Here is an 18,767-nt window from a genome sequence, read left to right as displayed (position 1 = left end):
TGATGCTGTTGTAATCCTCTTTGAGGAGCACCAAGTAAGCCAGGGGAAGAGACGGGTACTTGTTACCATTATGGACCAGCATGGCTTTGAATATTACTTTAGTATAAACACATGTTAATCTGGATTCATATGTTGTTTTTTCTGACTTTATGTGAATGAAAAGACATAAATCTGCCCGCTTTCTCATTTCAAAATATCACTGTCCTGGTCACAAAAGCAAAGTCTGTGGGGAATAATAGCCATTTTCTATACTTTTGAGGCATAAGCAATTAGGAAATAACACTTACTACCCAGAAAAATAAAAATTGTTACACAGTGTAATTAATGCTCGTAAGGCATGGATGGTATTGCGAGGGAACCCAAAAAGAAACTGCGAGGGAACGCAAAACTATTTCAGAAAATAAATTCTCACCCTGTCCTCTGAACCAGAAAATCATTCAGTTGACCATTTACTAATATACTTTTAAAGTGAAAAGGTGCTAAAACATGTAGATCAGATCTACAACTTCTCCTGAATATGCAGGGTTGGCGCAGTGATACTCCATCAAAACCAGTCTGTTTTCTCAAAATGACAAGGAATTTGTAATCGCCAATACCACACTCAAAAATAGTTAAGAGTTCAGTAAGCCCACTAATACCACACTCCAAAATGAATACAGACCTCCAAAAGTCAACTTGTTAAACATAATAGAAAAAATTTCTTCGAGATGGCCATATCAAGTCACTGAAGGGAGGAAATGGTGAACCACTTCATGTACATGCTGCAGTTCTACTGTACTGACGTAGTTTGATGGTGGAAAGCCCGCTTAAAATCCTAAAGAACATTAACTGCTTTCTTCATCAAACAATGAAGTGATTCGGGCTCAGAGAGCATTTGAGGTGAAGAGAGATGTGAGCTTCATGTTTGATTTTCTCAAGAAACCACATGAGAAGACAGACCTACCATGACCTCTGCTGCATGATGTAATTGTGACATTATACACCGATCAGCCACAACTAGAGGCTTTAGACCGGTTTTGCCAGTTAATCGGCACCGATAACAGATTTCTGGACTATCGGTTATCGGCAAAAATCCACACCGAATTTGTTGAATAGATGTTGCATTAGTAGAGAACAGCAGTATGTTTGCCTACAAGGCTGAGAGGATGCTAACATTAAAGCTAACCTCAAGCAGTTAGAACAATGTGACAAAAATACAAACAAGTCCTACCCAAATGTTTAAATGTCAAGATTGTCACCATCTATTTGCATTAGTTTATATCCAGCTGGTCATGTTCATGTATTCGTTAGCCAGCTAAGTTGCATATTTAAAGCTAGTGACGTGAGAAGGCAAATGAATATCTTCATGCAGCCGAGAGCATCAATGTGCTTTTTAATTAGACACATCATCTAAAAACAGCGCTTCTGAACGAGACGCTGAATAAACAAAAGCAAAGGGAAACAAAGACGTTTGTCTAGTGCGTGTTTACACAGAAAAACAAATGGATGGTTGCAAAAGCGTTCGGTGTGAACAGCCCCTTACAGTAGGTGGAGGTCTTTGACCATTGCGTCTTGCTCTCGAGTTGTTTAAATGCTTTGTCAGGAAAGATGTTCAACTTGGAAATGTGTAATTTTGCTGTTATTATGAAGCTTGAGTCTGGAGTAGTAGGAATCAGTGCAAGTGTAACACCATGTGAACTGTCTATTGAAGTGTTTTCCCCCCTTATTTTACTTTTGACTTAACATTTGAGAATATGGACTGACTAAAACTTTTTATTTATTTATTTTATGCACATTAGTTGAAAATTAAATGCTCTTTTTTAACAGCCAGGATAGGAAAGTTCTATGCAATAATATAACGGTGCTGAATGGTTTATGTATTTATTGAGCCCTCTTGTGGACTAAGGAATCAACGTCAATTTATGTTTGTTAGACCTTATTTACAATAAACTCCAGAGGGTAAAATACTTTTAAAGTACACTCAATTTAGGATTTAATCCTACATAAGTTGTGCGACTGTTTTCGATGAAATTTTGCCAATTTCATTATCTTTAGCTGATGTTTGTCTCCACTGAAAGACTTTGTGACACTCCACACTCCAGCTCAGTAGGTGGCAGTAATGCACCATAAACTGGATTGCCAACCACCAGTCAAATCTCAAGAAGAAACACTTTCTTGCCTGTGACAATGGTATGGATCATGAAAAAAAGATTAACTAAATAGTACATAAATAACAGCAATGGTGTTGATGTCGGAGTTGTTGTTGTGTTCAGTCAATAGCTGTATTGCGTTGTCTGTGCTGTCTTGTTCGGTACACAACGCTGAAATATTAGACGGATAGCTAGCTGCTAGCTAGTGGCTACTGAGCCGCATTGCCGGTTTCCATGACAGCAGGGCTGTGTGCTAATACTTAACAGACTGTTAGCAATCTGTTAGCTAGTTGTGTGTATAACTTTGCCGAACTGCTTGCGTTTCTAGGGAAACGTACCTGATTCGATCATCTAGTTGTAGAACATAGGCTAATTAAAATAATTAAATAGAGGGAATCTTTCTTTTTTTTACATAATTACGTAATCTGCTAGCTTTTTTTAATGTAATTATGTAAACTGACATATTTAATACATTAAAGTACTGTGCCCTTAAAAAGATTCAAAGTTATTAGTTACTAGTGGTCGACCGATATGGGTTTTTTTAATGGCTGATGCCGATATCCAGAGAGCCGATTGGCCGATATAATGCCGATATATCACACAATATAATATAGTAAATAACAAACATAAAATTGCTTAAAAAAAAAAATAAAAAAAAAAAAACTTTTATTTAGCACTATATTTACTAAATTTCACACAAAACTTTAAATTTGTAAAAAGTTGGTAGATAACAGAGCCGCAACAGAACGCCCAACTGCAGCCAACGGTCAACGGATGTAGATAGGAAGTCTCGCCTTACAGGTAAAAGAGCTTTAGATACAGACATCACCTGTCAATCAACTCGAGAACGTGCATGCACATTAGCTATAAAAGCTGGAAAATTTTTGTTTTTTAGTGTAATCTGAGGGAAAGAAGTACCATTTATGATACCAGTGTTGTCAGATTTTACTGCTGATTTGAAATATGTACTTTGATCGTAATCTTGACCAACTATTTTGTAGATTTCAGTCTTTCCCCATCTCCTGACAGTTTAAACAGCCTGGATCACCTGCTTGGATTGTGACCACTAACCATCATGATTTGTGAATCAGAGGCACTTTTGATCCTGATCCAGAGGTTTTTGATTCTGGCTGATAGAATACGCACTTCAGGAGGAAGATATTAGATAAGCACTCGACGGTAAGAAAACGCTGGATTTTCGTGAGATTCGTGAATTAACTGCATATTTGCAAATGGTATATAACATACGTTTTATTGATATTTGCCTTTAATCATTACAAAAGAAAGTTAAAAGTGAACTGCTGAGGAGAGGCTGATAGAATACGTGCTTTAGAGGTAAATAAATGAGCGCTCCACAGGATGCTGGATCTGTTGAAGTTGTGTGAGGTTGGTTTATTACATTTGTTTAAACTAGATATGTGCATATTAGCAGATGGTATATATGATATTAGTTTTATTGATATTTGCCTTTTTGTCATTAGACAAGACAGCGAAATGTTACAGGGAACTGTTGAGGAGAGAGAGGGAGAATGAAACAGGCGAGCACTTTAACATTATGAGCTCAAACGCGTCTGTTGCGGCTCTGATATAAAGACCGTTTAAATGAGACTGTGATGTACATCGGTCTATTATTGTAGTAACACGATGGAACGTAACAACAAAATTAATCATGACTGGTCGTTTACATGTCTCAGTCGCTTCACATGCAAGCAGCCGATTTTTGCCACCCTCAAGAAAAAGAAAAATGTATCTTAAACTACAGTAAACCTTAGCAAAAGTAGCTAGCAGCACTATAAGCTTCTAACAAAAAGAAGCTAATAGTGGTCGACCGATATATCGCAGAAGCTGATAAATCGGCCGATATTCTGATTCTGGCTTTTTTAATTATCGGCATCGGCTGATTTATCGGCTTCTGCGATATATCGGTCGACCACTATTAGCTTCTTTTTGTTAGAAGCTTATAGTGCTGCTAGCTACTTTTACTAAGGTTGACTGTAGTTTAAGTTAACTACTTTAAATTAGCCTTGAAGTTTGGCAAAAAAATATTTTTAGAAAAGCTTCCCCAGCACTTGAATTTCAGTCAAACTATTCTCACATGTTCTAAATTGTGCTGGGTATAAAAAGTGTGGAAAAGGTTCCAATACAAAGAGAACCTACATATTTCTGATCGTGTGCAGAAACTTAAGATTCAAAGATGCACCTCAAGACTAGGGCTGGGCAATGTGGCCAGAAATATTAAAACAATATGACATAATTGCCATAGCCTAAAAGTCGTTATATCCACTGAAAGACTTTCTTGCCTGTGTCAAAAAATTAGGATGTAACAGTGCTATGGATCATGAAAAAACCTAACTAAATAGTACATAAATAAAAAAAGCAATAGCGTAGTTGTTCTGTTCTGTTCAGTCAATAGCTGAGTTGCATTGTCAGTGCTGTCTTGTTCGATATGCGACAACATAATATCCAGATAGCTAGCAACCTTGCCTCATTACTGGTTTACATGACAGCATGGCTAGTTAGCCGCTAACCAGCTAATACTTCCTAACTGGCTGATTTCATGACTGTGATTCAGTTAGCTAGTTGTGTGTAAATCTTTACTGAACTGCTTGTGTTTTAGGCGTCATGTACCTGAACGTGTAGATGTAGAACATACTGTAGGCAAAATATTGAAATACTCATCGATAACAGAATTGTTTTCTTCAGTAAATATTGAGATTATTTCCCAGCCCTCCTCAAGACTGTCTCACACAACCATGTTCAGGATTTGTGAAACAGCTCAGATGGTTTCAGAATGTGCTGCTTATTCATTGACCTCATTTGATCTGGGCTTTTTGCTGACATATTTAGTGAGCACGCTCACATCCCTGCTCTGAATTCCCCTGCTGACAGAAGAGATTTTAATCATCCATTTCCGATATCCTTATGTATGCCATCAGGTAATGTGGTTGCTGTTCTGGTCATTTACTGAGCAGCTCTATAGTCACTCTGATTGGTTGAAACGGTGGTGCCCATCCTAATTGCCTGAGGCACTGTGGCTCAGTAAAGAAAACCACAATTACTGAGAGGCTCTTGACATAAACATGCCCTTGAAGACCCAGCCCAATTTCCATCTTGGCAGGCTTGACACACACTTACTTTCCATCCAGATTCACTGCAGAACTTTCCTCTGACAATCAGGAAATTAAAACTCTTGGAAATAAAAATCTCCTCGCTCTGATCTAACCTAGTTCATCACGTACTACCGGGAGACCAAGACACCATGGGACATATAACATGCCCTTGAAACTAGAGTTCGACTGATTGTGGATTTTGCCGATATGATAACTAGGATGGTGGAAAAGGCTGATAACTGATTAATCGGCTGATAGTTTTTTTTTTTTTAATTGATTTATAAAATATAGAAAAAAAATTAATAGTCTTTCCTTAATTTGATAGATTTTTGCCAATAACCTATAGTTCCAAAAAGCAACTATCGGCACCGATTAATCGATAAAACCGATATATCGTCTACCTCAACCTGAAACCATGGTTTTGTTTGGAAAGGAATTTGATTATTACTAACTGAATACTAAGCAGTATACTCTGTAAACTATACCAACTAGTAAACAGTAGGCGTTATCAAAGTGGATGGTTTTTGGCCAGAATAAGCAGCAAAGTTAACTTTATGCTGATAGTCAAAAGCCTGTTTATGCGAGACTAGATCCATCATGTGACCTTCTATTAGAAAGTGAACAAGAGAACAAGAGAACACTCTGCCCCACTAACATCTTTTATTGACCAGATTCTTTTACTCCTTGCTTGCTGTAAGGACCTTTCGGTTGTATCCGTTTTATTTGCTACTTTTCTGTATCTCATACAATCTTATCTCTCAAACACAGCCTTGTCCCACCACAGTGTCTTCAGCAGAACCTGTCTCTGTCTCCCTGACTGAAGGTCTCTCTGCTTTAAAAGCGACATCTATTGGGCAAAGATTAAATCAGCCACAGACAGTCCACGTGGACAATAAACAGAAAACACTGATGACTAGGGTTGGGAACAGAGAACTGGAGTAAAGTCCAATTCCTAAACAAATAACACTAATGAGCCAGTTCTTTTGAGTTAACAGCACGTAACATATAGCGTGAACAGTGTTGTCCAATTCACGAACAAATGACTCTTATGAGCAGGTTCTGTTGAATCAACAATGCGACCGGTGTTGTCTGATTCCTGAACAAATTATTCTTTTGAATCTACAGGGCTAAATCATACAGCACGACCAGTCTAGTCCAATTCACAAACAAATGACTCTTATGAGCGGATTCTTTTTAAACTACAGTGCAACCTGTGTAGTGTGATTCCCGAATGAATGATTCTTATGAGGTGATATTGTGATGTTTTCCGATTTTGAAGGCCAGTTAAGTGTTATAGCCTTAGACTAGAGCTTTAAAAGACCATCTGAGATACAACAGCTTTTTTCTTACAATTTTCCCAAAAAGCGAACAGACTTGCTGTTGATTACTGCGGTGGCATTGAGAAATACCTCAACTCTGATACCTTGGCGATTGACCGTATAACTGAAACACTGAGAAACACATTCACTGGATTGTGTCATTGCTCAAGGTGTGCACAGGAGCACTAAACTCTAATGGAGTGGGGTCTCAAAAAGGCCACGTCCAGCTCTTCTAGTGGGATGTATGGGACTTACTGGCAGAGGAACACCGACACAGTGGGCAGATCACAGATCATTGGACTCTGTTGAGCCCTCAATACATCTATCCTCCAGATGAATGAGACAATACCTTTCTTCATGAGGCTGAGGACTCAACTGAGGATTGCTTCAAAAATCCACTCTAAAACCCATCCAATAATAAACATTGCCATAATGTTTTCTTCTTTATTCTTCAGCCGACATGAACCAGTGATCAACAAACTCACAGCTTTAATTGTCCCTGCAACTCCACGTGGACACGCAATAATTCTTCCTGATGAATTAAATGAAGTTAATGGTTAGCCAGTGGCTGCAAGACACAGCAGAAATGGAACAAATGACAGTGTGACGGTAGAAGCCATGTGACACTTACCTCACATGCTATGTGAACATTCAACACTGCCGAGAGTCTACAAACGATCTGACTGTTTACAATCAAACACTCAATATAAGAGAACATATTACAGACGCTTATATTCTAAACAGAAGATAATGTAATGCAGTATTTGTAAAATGCCACAACAGTCATGGGCTATGTCATGTTTTGTGCATCAAAGCTGCATTTCAAGTCAGTTCTGTCTTGATAAGCATTTCACTCAATTTTGAGACTCGGCCACAGACTGGCAGAGCAAGCAACCATTTAAGTTCATATCAAAGCAAACTGACCTGATCTGCAGCCTTTACTGGACTGTATCTGGTCTTCCTGATATCCGTCCACTTCCGTTTACTCATCAAAACTCACTCTTCCTCTTCTCACAATCACAATTAGGACCAGAGCTGAAGGTCAGCTCAAAACAGTCAGCTCGTCCAGGCAAAAAGTGGCAGTAAAGTGTCCAGTATGATAGAGAGAGACAAAAAGAGACATTTCACATTCTGCTGCAGTCCATCTGGAGACGGTCCTCTCTCTCCATCCCACACTCACTCCATCTCTCTCTCTCTCTCTCTCACACACACACACACACAGAGATCATGCCATCACAAACAAGGAAGCCCCATCTAGTGGTCACTCTCTGATCCTTCTGTCAGACATTAGTCCTAATCTGTTCACCCAATTTTTTGTAGATCAAGTAGATCCATTGTCCACAAATAGATTCATTGATCTGGCTCAAGTTACATCAGTAACTGAGCCCAAAGCCGCCATGCTCCAACATCTAGTGGGAGAATGAAAGCTGTTGCAGCAGCATAGGGATGACCAACTCCATACTAATGTCCATGGATCAAGCATATATGGGTGTGGCGTACATTTATTTGTGTGTGGTCATGTGATGAGGGAGCCGTGACTCAGGCCAGTGAGTCAGAGTGTCATCATTACTTACACACACATACTAATCATCAGATCTGAAGAAATGATGTGGACAAGGCGGAGAATATAAGCCGCTTTACAGTTGCGTTCAAAAGCCTGTGTCCACTTGCTTCTATTTTGCATTTTTCTATTTTAAAGCTGAAGTTTTCGGTCTAAAAAACACTTTCTTCTATCCCAGATGAAAATGCAGAAACAACTATAAATCCTTCATACTTTAAACACTGTAAGCACTATAAAAATTCCTGTTTGTTTTCAATGACCCATCTATCTTTCCATGGGTGTTTAAAAGTGGTTTTTAAAAACAATGTTTATTTTTGCAATTCCGTTTGGTGTCACAGAAATTACAAGCTTCAGCTTTTATGCAGTTTTACTTTATTACAAATGATATTATCATCATAGCAATTTGAGTGAAAACTGTCCATGAATTTCATAGTCGGCGATTCTTCCGAATGAAAAAATATGACATTATATTTCGCCTACACTTAGGACCATACGTTTCTTTGCAATGGGACATTATTTTCATTACAATTAAGCACATTTCACTCCCCAATTTTCATTACCAGAATACATTTCAATGATGATTCTCATTGCTGTATTACATTAAAAAAAATGCTGTTAATATGTAATATGAGAAAATAGAAGACAGTATCAAGGGAGTGCCACTATGATGTATAAATACTAGGGCTGTGAATCAATTAAAAAATTAACTAATTAATCACACAGTTTTCTCTGATTAATTGTAATTAATCATGGTACATAGTATATTAAAACACATTTTACAAATGTACTGTAGAGCGGAGGAGGGCAGGGCTGGGCTGGAATGACGCACGCCCGGTCCCCAATCAGCCTGATGGGGCGCGCGAGTGATAAAGGCGGCCGGGTACGACAGTTCGAGAGAGAGAGAGAGAGAATTACTGGCAGCTGCCCTGTGTGTGGTTATGTTTGTGTGTTTTTGGTTAAGTTGATCATTAAACTATTATTTATATTCTCAAGCCGGTTTTCACCTCCTCCTTTCCCTTGAACCCCCTTACATTTACTTTATACTTTGTCTCTAAGAACTTTTAAGAAATTGGTTAGTCATCATTTATTTTAACTATGTACATGTTAAAATGTTCAGGTTTTTGCAGATAGATTTAATTAGACACATTTTACAGGTATAAATCTTTGATACATATATATGTTTACATGGCATAAAATCAATGGACATGCTGTAATTAAAAATTGGGCAAAATCTTCTGCCATTTTCCTGTGGAGTTTTTTTAATAATAGGATCAAATGGGCAGATTCAGTTCATATGATGAAAGTGAGTGAGTGTTTTCGGGGGATTTGAAGAGGTACTGCAGCTTCCCCATTTCTCTCCCACACCTGGCTCACCACTTGCGGTTGTAGTCTCATTCTCCATACAGTAGATTCACTTGGATGTTTATAATGCAAGGGTAATGAATAAGCATGCACTGCTCCACACAATCAGTTTCTGTGCTAGGATGTGCAGTACAGTCAAGCCTCCTGGAAATTTATATATGCCAATTTTCACCACAGGAAGTGGGGAAAAACACCAGTGAAGTTTTAGGAAGTAAAAAACAGATCCTGCAATTTTTGCAGCAATTTTTTAATCACAGAAATGAACGCGTAAAATTTCACAGCCCTAACAAATGCTTCACAAATTAAGTAATATATATTTTTTCACATTGTGGTAATGACAATTGGGGGTGAGATACATAAATGTCACAGTGTAATAAACAAATTATATAATTAAATATTTTTGATTTTGATTTTGGAGTAAAATAGGACCAGGACATTGTCTTGACAGGTTTCTTGAGAATCACCCTTTATTTGGTGTCCTTCTTTTGCTTTAATGGCAGTATACACTCCTGTTGATCCATGTTAATCCCAACACATCATTTTAAATTTCTTTGTTTCACTTTTTTCCAGGTTTAAAATGTCCAGGTTTAAATTCGATTTTGAATCCTAGATCTGCAATGTGAACTCATCTATGCAGATAAAGCTATAACAGCAGAGCGATCAATGTGACAGCTCATCATGGCCTGGCATGATAATTTATCAGCTCTTACTGGAAGCAGGTCCATTGTGTCCTGACAGGGTCTTACCTCAGCTTAGGACAGATCTCTGAGGAGATGGCACATTTCTGTGTCATGCAGACTATTTCAACATCACATAAGCGAGATTTAAAGTCAGTGAATCACTGCAGTAGGTATGAGCCAAAAATAACATCTACAACAATATACAAACTCTATAAAGTGTCTCTGAAGTCCACAATGCAATGTGTTTTATTATTATAATTAATCTAACTAAAGATTTATGAGGCACTGGAGTATTTTTACTGCAGATCTGATGTGGGATCAGTGAGAGGGGAGCACAATGTGCTGAGCAAACATACTGAAGCTCTGCAGAGTAAATATCCTGCAGTTTCCAAAATGTGCAGAGGAGAAATCACATGAATAAATAAATTCCACACATGTATACACCGTGATTGAGACAGTGGATCACACCATCTCATTTTTATTCTTAAGCCCATAGAAGTGTAAAGGTTCATATGGCGAGTACAAGTTTTAATTTACTTGATAAACATAAATGACATATTTAGGAGCCCTGCAGAGGCATTTGGTTTGTGTAAATTAGTACCTGACCGATTCATCGGTCAGCCGATATTAGCCTTTCACAGATATATCGTATCGGCATATATGTTTTCCGATATGCGCAGATGTAAAAACTTTTTTTCAGAAAATATAATGCAGAAAACAATGCTTGGGGTGATTTAGAATTGGTGTCATAGCGTAGTTTGTCCAGCAGAGCGCGCTCCGACTCCATTGTATATAGAGCTGAGCTGCCGGTGGTTCTGGTTAGGTGGTGTCTTCACGGCAAATTGCTAACTAGTTTGTGAAATACATACTGAAAAGTTTATAAACAATGACCGCATCATTTTCCCTTTTCAATATAACTAATATAACATTAACCCTGTCCCAAACAACCATGTCACTCACGTTTATCATATCTGTTTGTTATGTTAGCCAGCTATAGTTTGTCAGTGCAGTCAGTAACGCAGCAGATTGAAAGGTAAACATCAGAGCATCTTTTTGTAGCTCAGCAGACAACGGTGTGGTGGTGGATTGTGTCTGTTGAGTGTTGATTTCACGCTATGTTGTTACCTAGTTGGTGAGATGCAATGCTGGAAAGTAAATAAACAATGTCCATCTTTTACTCTCCATGACTTTCATACCTTGTCAGCTGAGTGGAAGCTAATGTGTAAACATGTATTCACCAAACTGTTTTGTACAGGATTCGCAGTTTGGTACCCCCTTCAACCGAACAATTCCAGTCACTGCATTTACAAAATGTAATATTTAAAAGTCTGGTTTTCCACCGTTGAATGTTTCCCCTGAACTTGTATAGCAGAATACGGTGTAACACCGCTGCCGCTGTTTATCTCGACTCGGCAGCAACGAACCATGAGTTATTGTTTGTGACTGTTTGGTTATACATTAACAGCAAAATATTGCTGATGATATTTTGATAAGCAAGAAAACTGTACTTTAGTACAATTTAGAGGTACCTGTACTTCACTTGAGTATTACCATGGCATTTTCTATTACTTTATACTTACACTCCACTACATTTCAGAGGGAAATTGTACTTTTTCCAGTGCATTTATTTTTTTAACAGCTATAGTTACCAGTTAATTTTCAGATCAATATTTTATACGTAAAATATATGATCAGTTCAAATTAACCGTTATCTCTACATTAAAAAAATTCCCAGCTTAAATAAAATGTTCTTTCCTCTATCACATACAGATGGCTGAAAAGTGACTGTAAAATTAACTATATCGGCCACCATATCTGTAATCGTTGAATTTTCCCCCTCTAAAATCGGTATTGTCTAAAGAAATCCCAGGCTCTAGTGTAAATATTGTTTTGTATTTGTGCAAAACATTTCTGTGCTGGATTTTGACACCTACTGAAAGTGAGAATACAGGCCTATAGTAATCATCCCACATGCCTTTCAGCCGTTAAACACGAACACAGGATGCCTTATGCATACATGACAGGAAGTTACATGAACACAGCAGCCACAATAGATTATCAACAGTGCGCACAGACAGGAAACTGAGCAGAGCTGAGAAATAAAATAATCAATGTCATCCTATTTTGCACTAGAGCTCTTCAGCAGACAGTTCACATGCTATGGCACGTCAAACTGTGGTCCGAATCTCATAGTTGCGAGATTTAAAGGGCAGTAAGAGGAACAGTTCTTGTTGTCCGGGGTTAAATGTAAGGCAGCATTTCCTGTTGAGTTACTTTCTCAGAGGGAAGGTCACTGTGTCCACACCACTATTATGGGAAAGACAACTCTAACAAGACTTTTTAACACCCAACCCAAAATTGTGTACATTGAAATGTACATTGACTGTTGGTCTGTTAAGAATTAAATAATATAATTTGTAATGATACTTATTGTAATATATAATATAATAAGTGTATTTATGTATTATAATCATTCATCATTTTATGAAAGCATCAAATCTAAATCAAAATTAGAGTTGTGCTTTTACTCCAAGTCTCTTAGCTTTGAGGTCATTTATTTGCTATACACAAGTGCTTAGAATCAATAATGAATTATTACACTTTGGTAAAAAATCGTGGCTGTTGATTTAACGTGTTAAATCAGTGGGATTAATTATATTTAAAAAATAGCACGTAAAAAAAAAAATTACGCAATTAATCATGCCCCACGACCATAATAAATAATCTTTCTTCCACTGGAGCAAATCAAGCTTGAAGTACTGTCCCACTTTCACATTTTTATGCATCTCAGTCAGCAAGGGGCAGTAAGTGCAACTCCAGCTGTACAGGCAACAAACCACACTTACTGAAAGCAGACAGCTCAAACAGCTGGACGGAGCACAACTCAGGCCTCGAGACATGTTTTTCTAAGTTTCAAACTACGTTTTAACTTAGCACAGTGACCTAAAAACGCTGTGTTTATGACACGACACAACCAAAGTGATATGCTCCAAAAGCATCTGTCTGATGCAGGCAGGGCCGTATTAACGCACGGGCTCACTGGGCTTAAGCTGAACGCCAAGGAGGTTGGCCCGGTCACGCCATCCACCACCGTATTCTCCCCAGTCAATGATTTTATTTCTGACAGCATTTTTTCCTTAATAAGTAAAGAAAACAAAACAAGTGTAACTGGATGCCACTCATAGTGTCACTTGTAACATATTGCCGTTTCTTTAACTCGCCATTTCATGTCCAAGGGGTTGATTTTCATCAAAACTAACAGATTTATATTAGCTTCTTTCTGTTACATGAGCATCTCATTTAAACAGATTTTTAACCAAGCCTTCATTATTTATTTTTGGTACTTTTCAAATGCCTTTTGTTTTTATAATGCGTTGTTTTAGCCTTGTCCCAGATACAGATTTTAAAAAATATGAAAAATATTATGAAGGGTAAAAAAAGTGTAAATACTGCCTAACTGTGTGTATTTATGATGCATAAAATGTTAGCTATGAAATTAGCCTAGCAAGACAAAGGTTTTGGACATTTTATTTCAAAAAGGAAAAAAAAACAAAAAAAACAATAAGTGACATAAATCTTCTGTGATGCATGTACATACACAGTTGGAGATTATTAGTAGACCAATTCGGCCAGTGTCTGACTTATGGTCGGATGTTAAGAGTGAATGCACTTGACGGCACAGGAAATCTATTTGATGCTCCTTGCTCCCTATTTAGTGAATGACTTAAACTTCAGTGAGCTGTCTGTCTCGGAACAGTTCGAAATGCACTTTATTGTCATCGCTACCCCATATAAAGCCTCTGAAAGCAATTTTTTTCTCAATGTTATAATGCACAGTAAATATAGGATTTCTAATGAAAAACTAGCGCTATGGCCCACTATAGTGTACATTGTGTTTAGCAATGTGGCGTTTTGTGATGAATCGCTAAAATTTTCTAAATGGCATATCGGATGAAACTAGAGACTCTAATCTTTTTACTCAAACAGGTGTCAATGTCCTAAAAACTTAATTAGGTTTCTTACCAGATGTAGTTTTGTTGGTGCTTCTCCCAAAGACAAACTCTGCTGTGGTCGGCGCCGTGTTGTTTTGTCACATGTTTAAATGAATTTAAATTATGTGTTGTGTATAGCCAAAGCCAAAATACAACATCCAAGCATGAAGACACAGGGTCGCACAAAGATAAAAGATTTCTGCAGCAGTGCTCTTAAGGGGCTGTTCACAGAAGACACGTTTGTGGGTTCATCTATATTTAAATGATGTAATATCCTATGTAAACGTGCACCAGACTGGCATCTTTGACCAGTGTCTTGTGCCATGAGCACCACGTTTTTAAGACACTATATCAACTTAAAAATGTGCAGTTTGTTCCATCCTGTTCTGTTAACGTGAACCAGACTAAGCTATCAGCATTCAACCACCCACCACCCCCACCCCCACCACAGGACGCAGACAGCTGGGTCACATTCCTCTCAATCAGACACCACAGTTGGCACAAGTGTTAAAAACACACACGACTACAGCATGTAGCAATACAGGAAACATGTTGCTTTAAAATCATAGGTTGAACGTGAACCTCTGTTCGCACTGGCTTTCTGCCTGATTCCTAAGGAAAGTGTTGAGGATAATGCTAACGGTATGCTGAATATTGTCTACAGTTTGTGTGGTTTCTTCCTCAGAAATAATAGTACGTATGGACAAGCTGCAGCTTGCTTGAGGCTCACTGAAAACACAGACACAAGAATGAGGAACTGCAGGTAAATCTGCACAGACTCTTGAATTAAGGCCAAAGTATACTTCAGTTGTCCGTGTTGCTGATCGGTCCACACATAGTATGCATGATGCAAATTTCATCCTCTGCACAGTCCATGCGTGGCCCAGATTTTCTCAACATGCAGACAGTCCTCATCTGTGTGCATTGTCTGCGCATGTACCTGCCGTTGACTTACAAAAAGTGTACAACAAAGCAGTAGTGCACATGCGTCGAACGTGTTCGTATTTGCTCGCGGTCAGAAGAGTATATTTGAAAGGCAACATGGTCTATTTAGATTTTGAGGCTAATTGCAAAGGCATATTTGTTTGACAAAACACTGATATGCCCCAGTAACTTCTAGTCTTGTACAACATTACTATAGTTATAAATAAATTGAGCTACAAGAAAATGGACAAACAGATCATGGGATGTAAACAAAAGTGGCCCCAATGAATAAGGCCTTGACAAAACTCCATATTGTTAAGACATATAGCACAGCTCACTGTTAAAAAATAAATGAAAACAATCTTGTTGCTTCAGTGTTCGTGCTACCATAAAATTTTAAGTTGTATCAACTTACAAGTCATTGTGTAAAAAATGTGTTTTGAATTATTGACAAATAACTGAAAGTGACAACAAACACAACAACCAACAACATAAAAGCAGCAAACAGTAAAACAATTAAAAGTAATACAGTAACACTGCAATTTGCACAATTTATTCATGCCAAAGTGCATGCTGGGAATCCAAATACATGAGCGTGATAACGTGCATGGTTCGTTTGACTTGTATTTTTTATTTCAGCTGAATTGCTTTTCTAAGTTCAATCATTTATTACAAATTCAGCCAACAAAAACTTGGATATTTGAGTTCTCTCAACAAGACTGATCCATGGCAGTTATTCTAACTTTATCTTTTAACTTATGATAACTAAAAGACAAAATAATGTTTTACAGTGATGTGAGCATGAATGAAGAGCAAACCATTTCAAAACTCACACAGTACTGCAATAGAAAACATTATTTCAACGCTTAATAAGAAATGCGCAGCAAATATTTACTGCACCATCAGTTTAAAACTCTGCCAAAAAGCACAAACCAATCCATCAGAGGAGTTTTGGCAACAAGAAGAATATATAACTGAGACATTTGCACATTTATGAGTTAGAAGACTGTGAAACAATAAACTACTTTCATCCACCATCTAAACCATCCAGGCCCTTTATTCATAATGAATAATTTAAAATACTACTGCATTAACAACAAAGATATGATGGTCAGTTCAACAGAGACCCATTTTTATAGTATATGACAGTATTAGCCCACTCATCTTGAATAAAACAAAACCCTAAGGTTTCTGATTATCCTCAAAGACAACATTTTTAAATGTATTTCTGTTTTACCACGAGCAAGCTTGGAGATGTTAAATGTTTTAGCATACTTTTGTCAACTTTGTGAACGCGTGAGCACTGTAGAAACACGACTCAAACGATTTACTTTGTAAATAGAGATATTAAAAACAATGTGGAAATAAAACGATAAGTAAAGTATAACTGTACATTCTGACGAGAGCACAACAATCTGCAAACTTCTATCAAGACGGAATAGCGACTCAGATATCAATTTAAGTTTATTTATCTGAAATTACACAATCTGTGGACGCAAGATGCGGTGAATGCGTGAATGTGTGTGTTATTCACGGAGAAAAACTTTGTGAAAGTAACAGTTGACGATCATCACTCACCGACGCCGTCTTCAGATTTCAGCACCATCGCGCGTGCTCTTCGGTCAGTTAATACTGTAAATATATCAACAAAAAGTTCAAAACGGCTCGATTTACAGAGACAACTCAACTTTAACGTCAACGTTGGATATCTGAAACAGGTATTTTACATAATACTCGATACCGGAAGCCTTGCGGTTGAGGAAGGGTGTTCGCTTGTGATCAAGGGAGTGTCTTAAACCGTACCGAGCCAATCGCGAGCGCTGTACATGAGCCCGACAGAACAAACGCTTCAGCTCCTCAGACACTGGTCGTGTCTCAGAACCCCAGTGAACACGAGCCTGTCTCAAAACCCAGTGAACACGAGCCCGACAGAACAAACCCTTCAGCTCCTCAGACACGGGAGGTCCTCAAAACCCAGTGAACACGAGCCCGACAGAACAAACGCTTCAGCTCCTCAGACACGGGCCGTGTCTCAAAACCCAGTGAACACGAGCCCGACAGAACAAACGCTTCAGCTCCTCAGACACGGGAGGTTCTCAAAACCCAGTGAACACGAGCCCGACAGAACAAACGCTTCAGCTCCTCAGACACGGGAGGTGTCTCAAAACCCAGTGAACACGAGCCCAACAGAACAAACGCTTCAGCTCCTCAGACACGGGCCATGTCTCAAAACACGAGCCCGACAGAACAAACGCTTCAGCTCCTCAGACAGGGGCCATGTCTCAAAACCCAGTGAACACGAGCCCGACAGAACAAACGCTTCAGCTCCTCAGACACTGGTCGTGTCTCAAAACCCAGTGAACACGAGCCCGACAGAACAAACGCTTCAGCTCCTCAGACACGGGAGGTGTCTCAAAACCCAGTGAACACGAGCCCGACAGAACAAACGCTTCAGCTCCTCAGACACGGGAGGTGTCTCAAAACCCAGTGAACACGAGCCCAACAGAACAAACGCTTCAGCTCCTCAGACACGGGCCATGTCTCAAAACACGAGCCCGACAGAACAAACGCTTCAGCTCCTCAGACACGGGTCGTGTCTCAAAACCCAGTGAACACGAGCCCGACAGAACAAACTTGTCAGCTCCTCAGACACGGGTCGTGTCTCAAAACCCAGTGAACACGTGCCCGACAGAACAAACGCTTCAGCTCCTCAGACACGGGACGTGTCTCAAAACCCCAGTGAACACGAGCCTGTCTCAAAACCCAGTGAACACGAGCCCGACAGAACAAACCCTTCAGCTCCTCAGACACGGGAGGTCCTCAAAACCCAGTGAACACGAGCCCGACAGAACAAACGCTTCAGCTCCTCAGACACGGGCCGTGTCTCAAAACCCAGTGAACACGAGCCCGACAGAACAAACGCTTCAGCTCCTCAGACACGGGAGGTTCTCAAAACCCAGTGAACACGAGCCCGACAGAACAAACGCTTCAGCTCCTCAGACACGGGAGGTGTCTCAAAACCCAGTGAACACGAGCCCAACAGAACAAACGCTTCAGCTCCTCAGACACGGGCCATGTCTCAAAACACGAGCCCGACAGAACAAACGCTTCAGCTCCTCAGACAGGGGCCATGTCTCAAAACCCAGTGAACACGAGCCCGACAGAACAAACGCTTCAGCTCCTCAGACACTGGTCGTGTCTCAAAACCCAGTGAACACGAGCCCGACAGAACAAACGCTTCAGCTCCTCAGACACGGGAGGTGTCTCAAAACCCAGTGAACACGAGCCCGACAGAACAAACGCTTCAGCTCCTCAGACACGGGAGGTGTCTCAAAACCCAGTGAACACGAGCCCAACAGAACAAACGCTTCAGCTCCTCAGACACGGGCCATGTCTCAAAACACGAGCCCGACAGAACAAACGCTTCAGCTCCTCAGACACGGGTCGTGTCTCAAAACCCAGTGAACACGAGCCCGACAGAACAAACTTGTCAGCTCCTCAGACACGGGTCGTGTCTCAAAACCCAGTGAACACGTGCCCGACAGAACAAACGCTTCAGCTCCTCAGACACGGGACGTGTCTCAAAACCCAGTGAACACGAGCCCGACAGAACAAACGCTTCAGCTCCTCACACACGGGTCGTGTCTCAAAACCCAGTGAACACGAGCCCGACAGAACAAACGCTTCAGC

The 18,767-nt window shown here is 39.5% G+C and overlaps 1 protein-coding gene across 3 annotated transcripts in view; it reads right to left on the bottom strand.

The window, feature by feature from the left end:
- The window catches only part of LOC127452165 (cytohesin-1-like), an 84,755-nt gene that overhangs the window by 33,518 nt on the left and 32,470 nt on the right, over positions 1-18,767 (bottom strand). The window contains exon 1 of one of the 3 annotated variants that reach the window (XM_051717453.1): positions 16,656-16,825. The exons of 1 other annotated variant lie outside the window; for it this stretch is intronic. In XM_051717453.1, coding sequence (XP_051573413.1) covers positions 16,656-16,683 — 28 coding nt within the window. In that variant the 5' untranslated portion in view covers positions 16,684-16,825. Of the gene's footprint in view, positions 1-7,482; positions 8,544-16,655; positions 16,826-18,767 lie in introns of those variants that run through there. One more of the 3 variants, XM_051717454.1, reaches the window with a different exon arrangement.

Source organism: Myxocyprinus asiaticus, chromosome 14, assembly GCF_019703515.2.
Source record: "Myxocyprinus asiaticus isolate MX2 ecotype Aquarium Trade chromosome 14, UBuf_Myxa_2, whole genome shotgun sequence".
Lineage (NCBI taxonomy): Eukaryota > Metazoa > Chordata > Actinopteri > Cypriniformes > Catostomidae > Myxocyprinus > Myxocyprinus asiaticus.
This window is presented reverse-complemented; position numbering and strand designations above follow the sequence as displayed.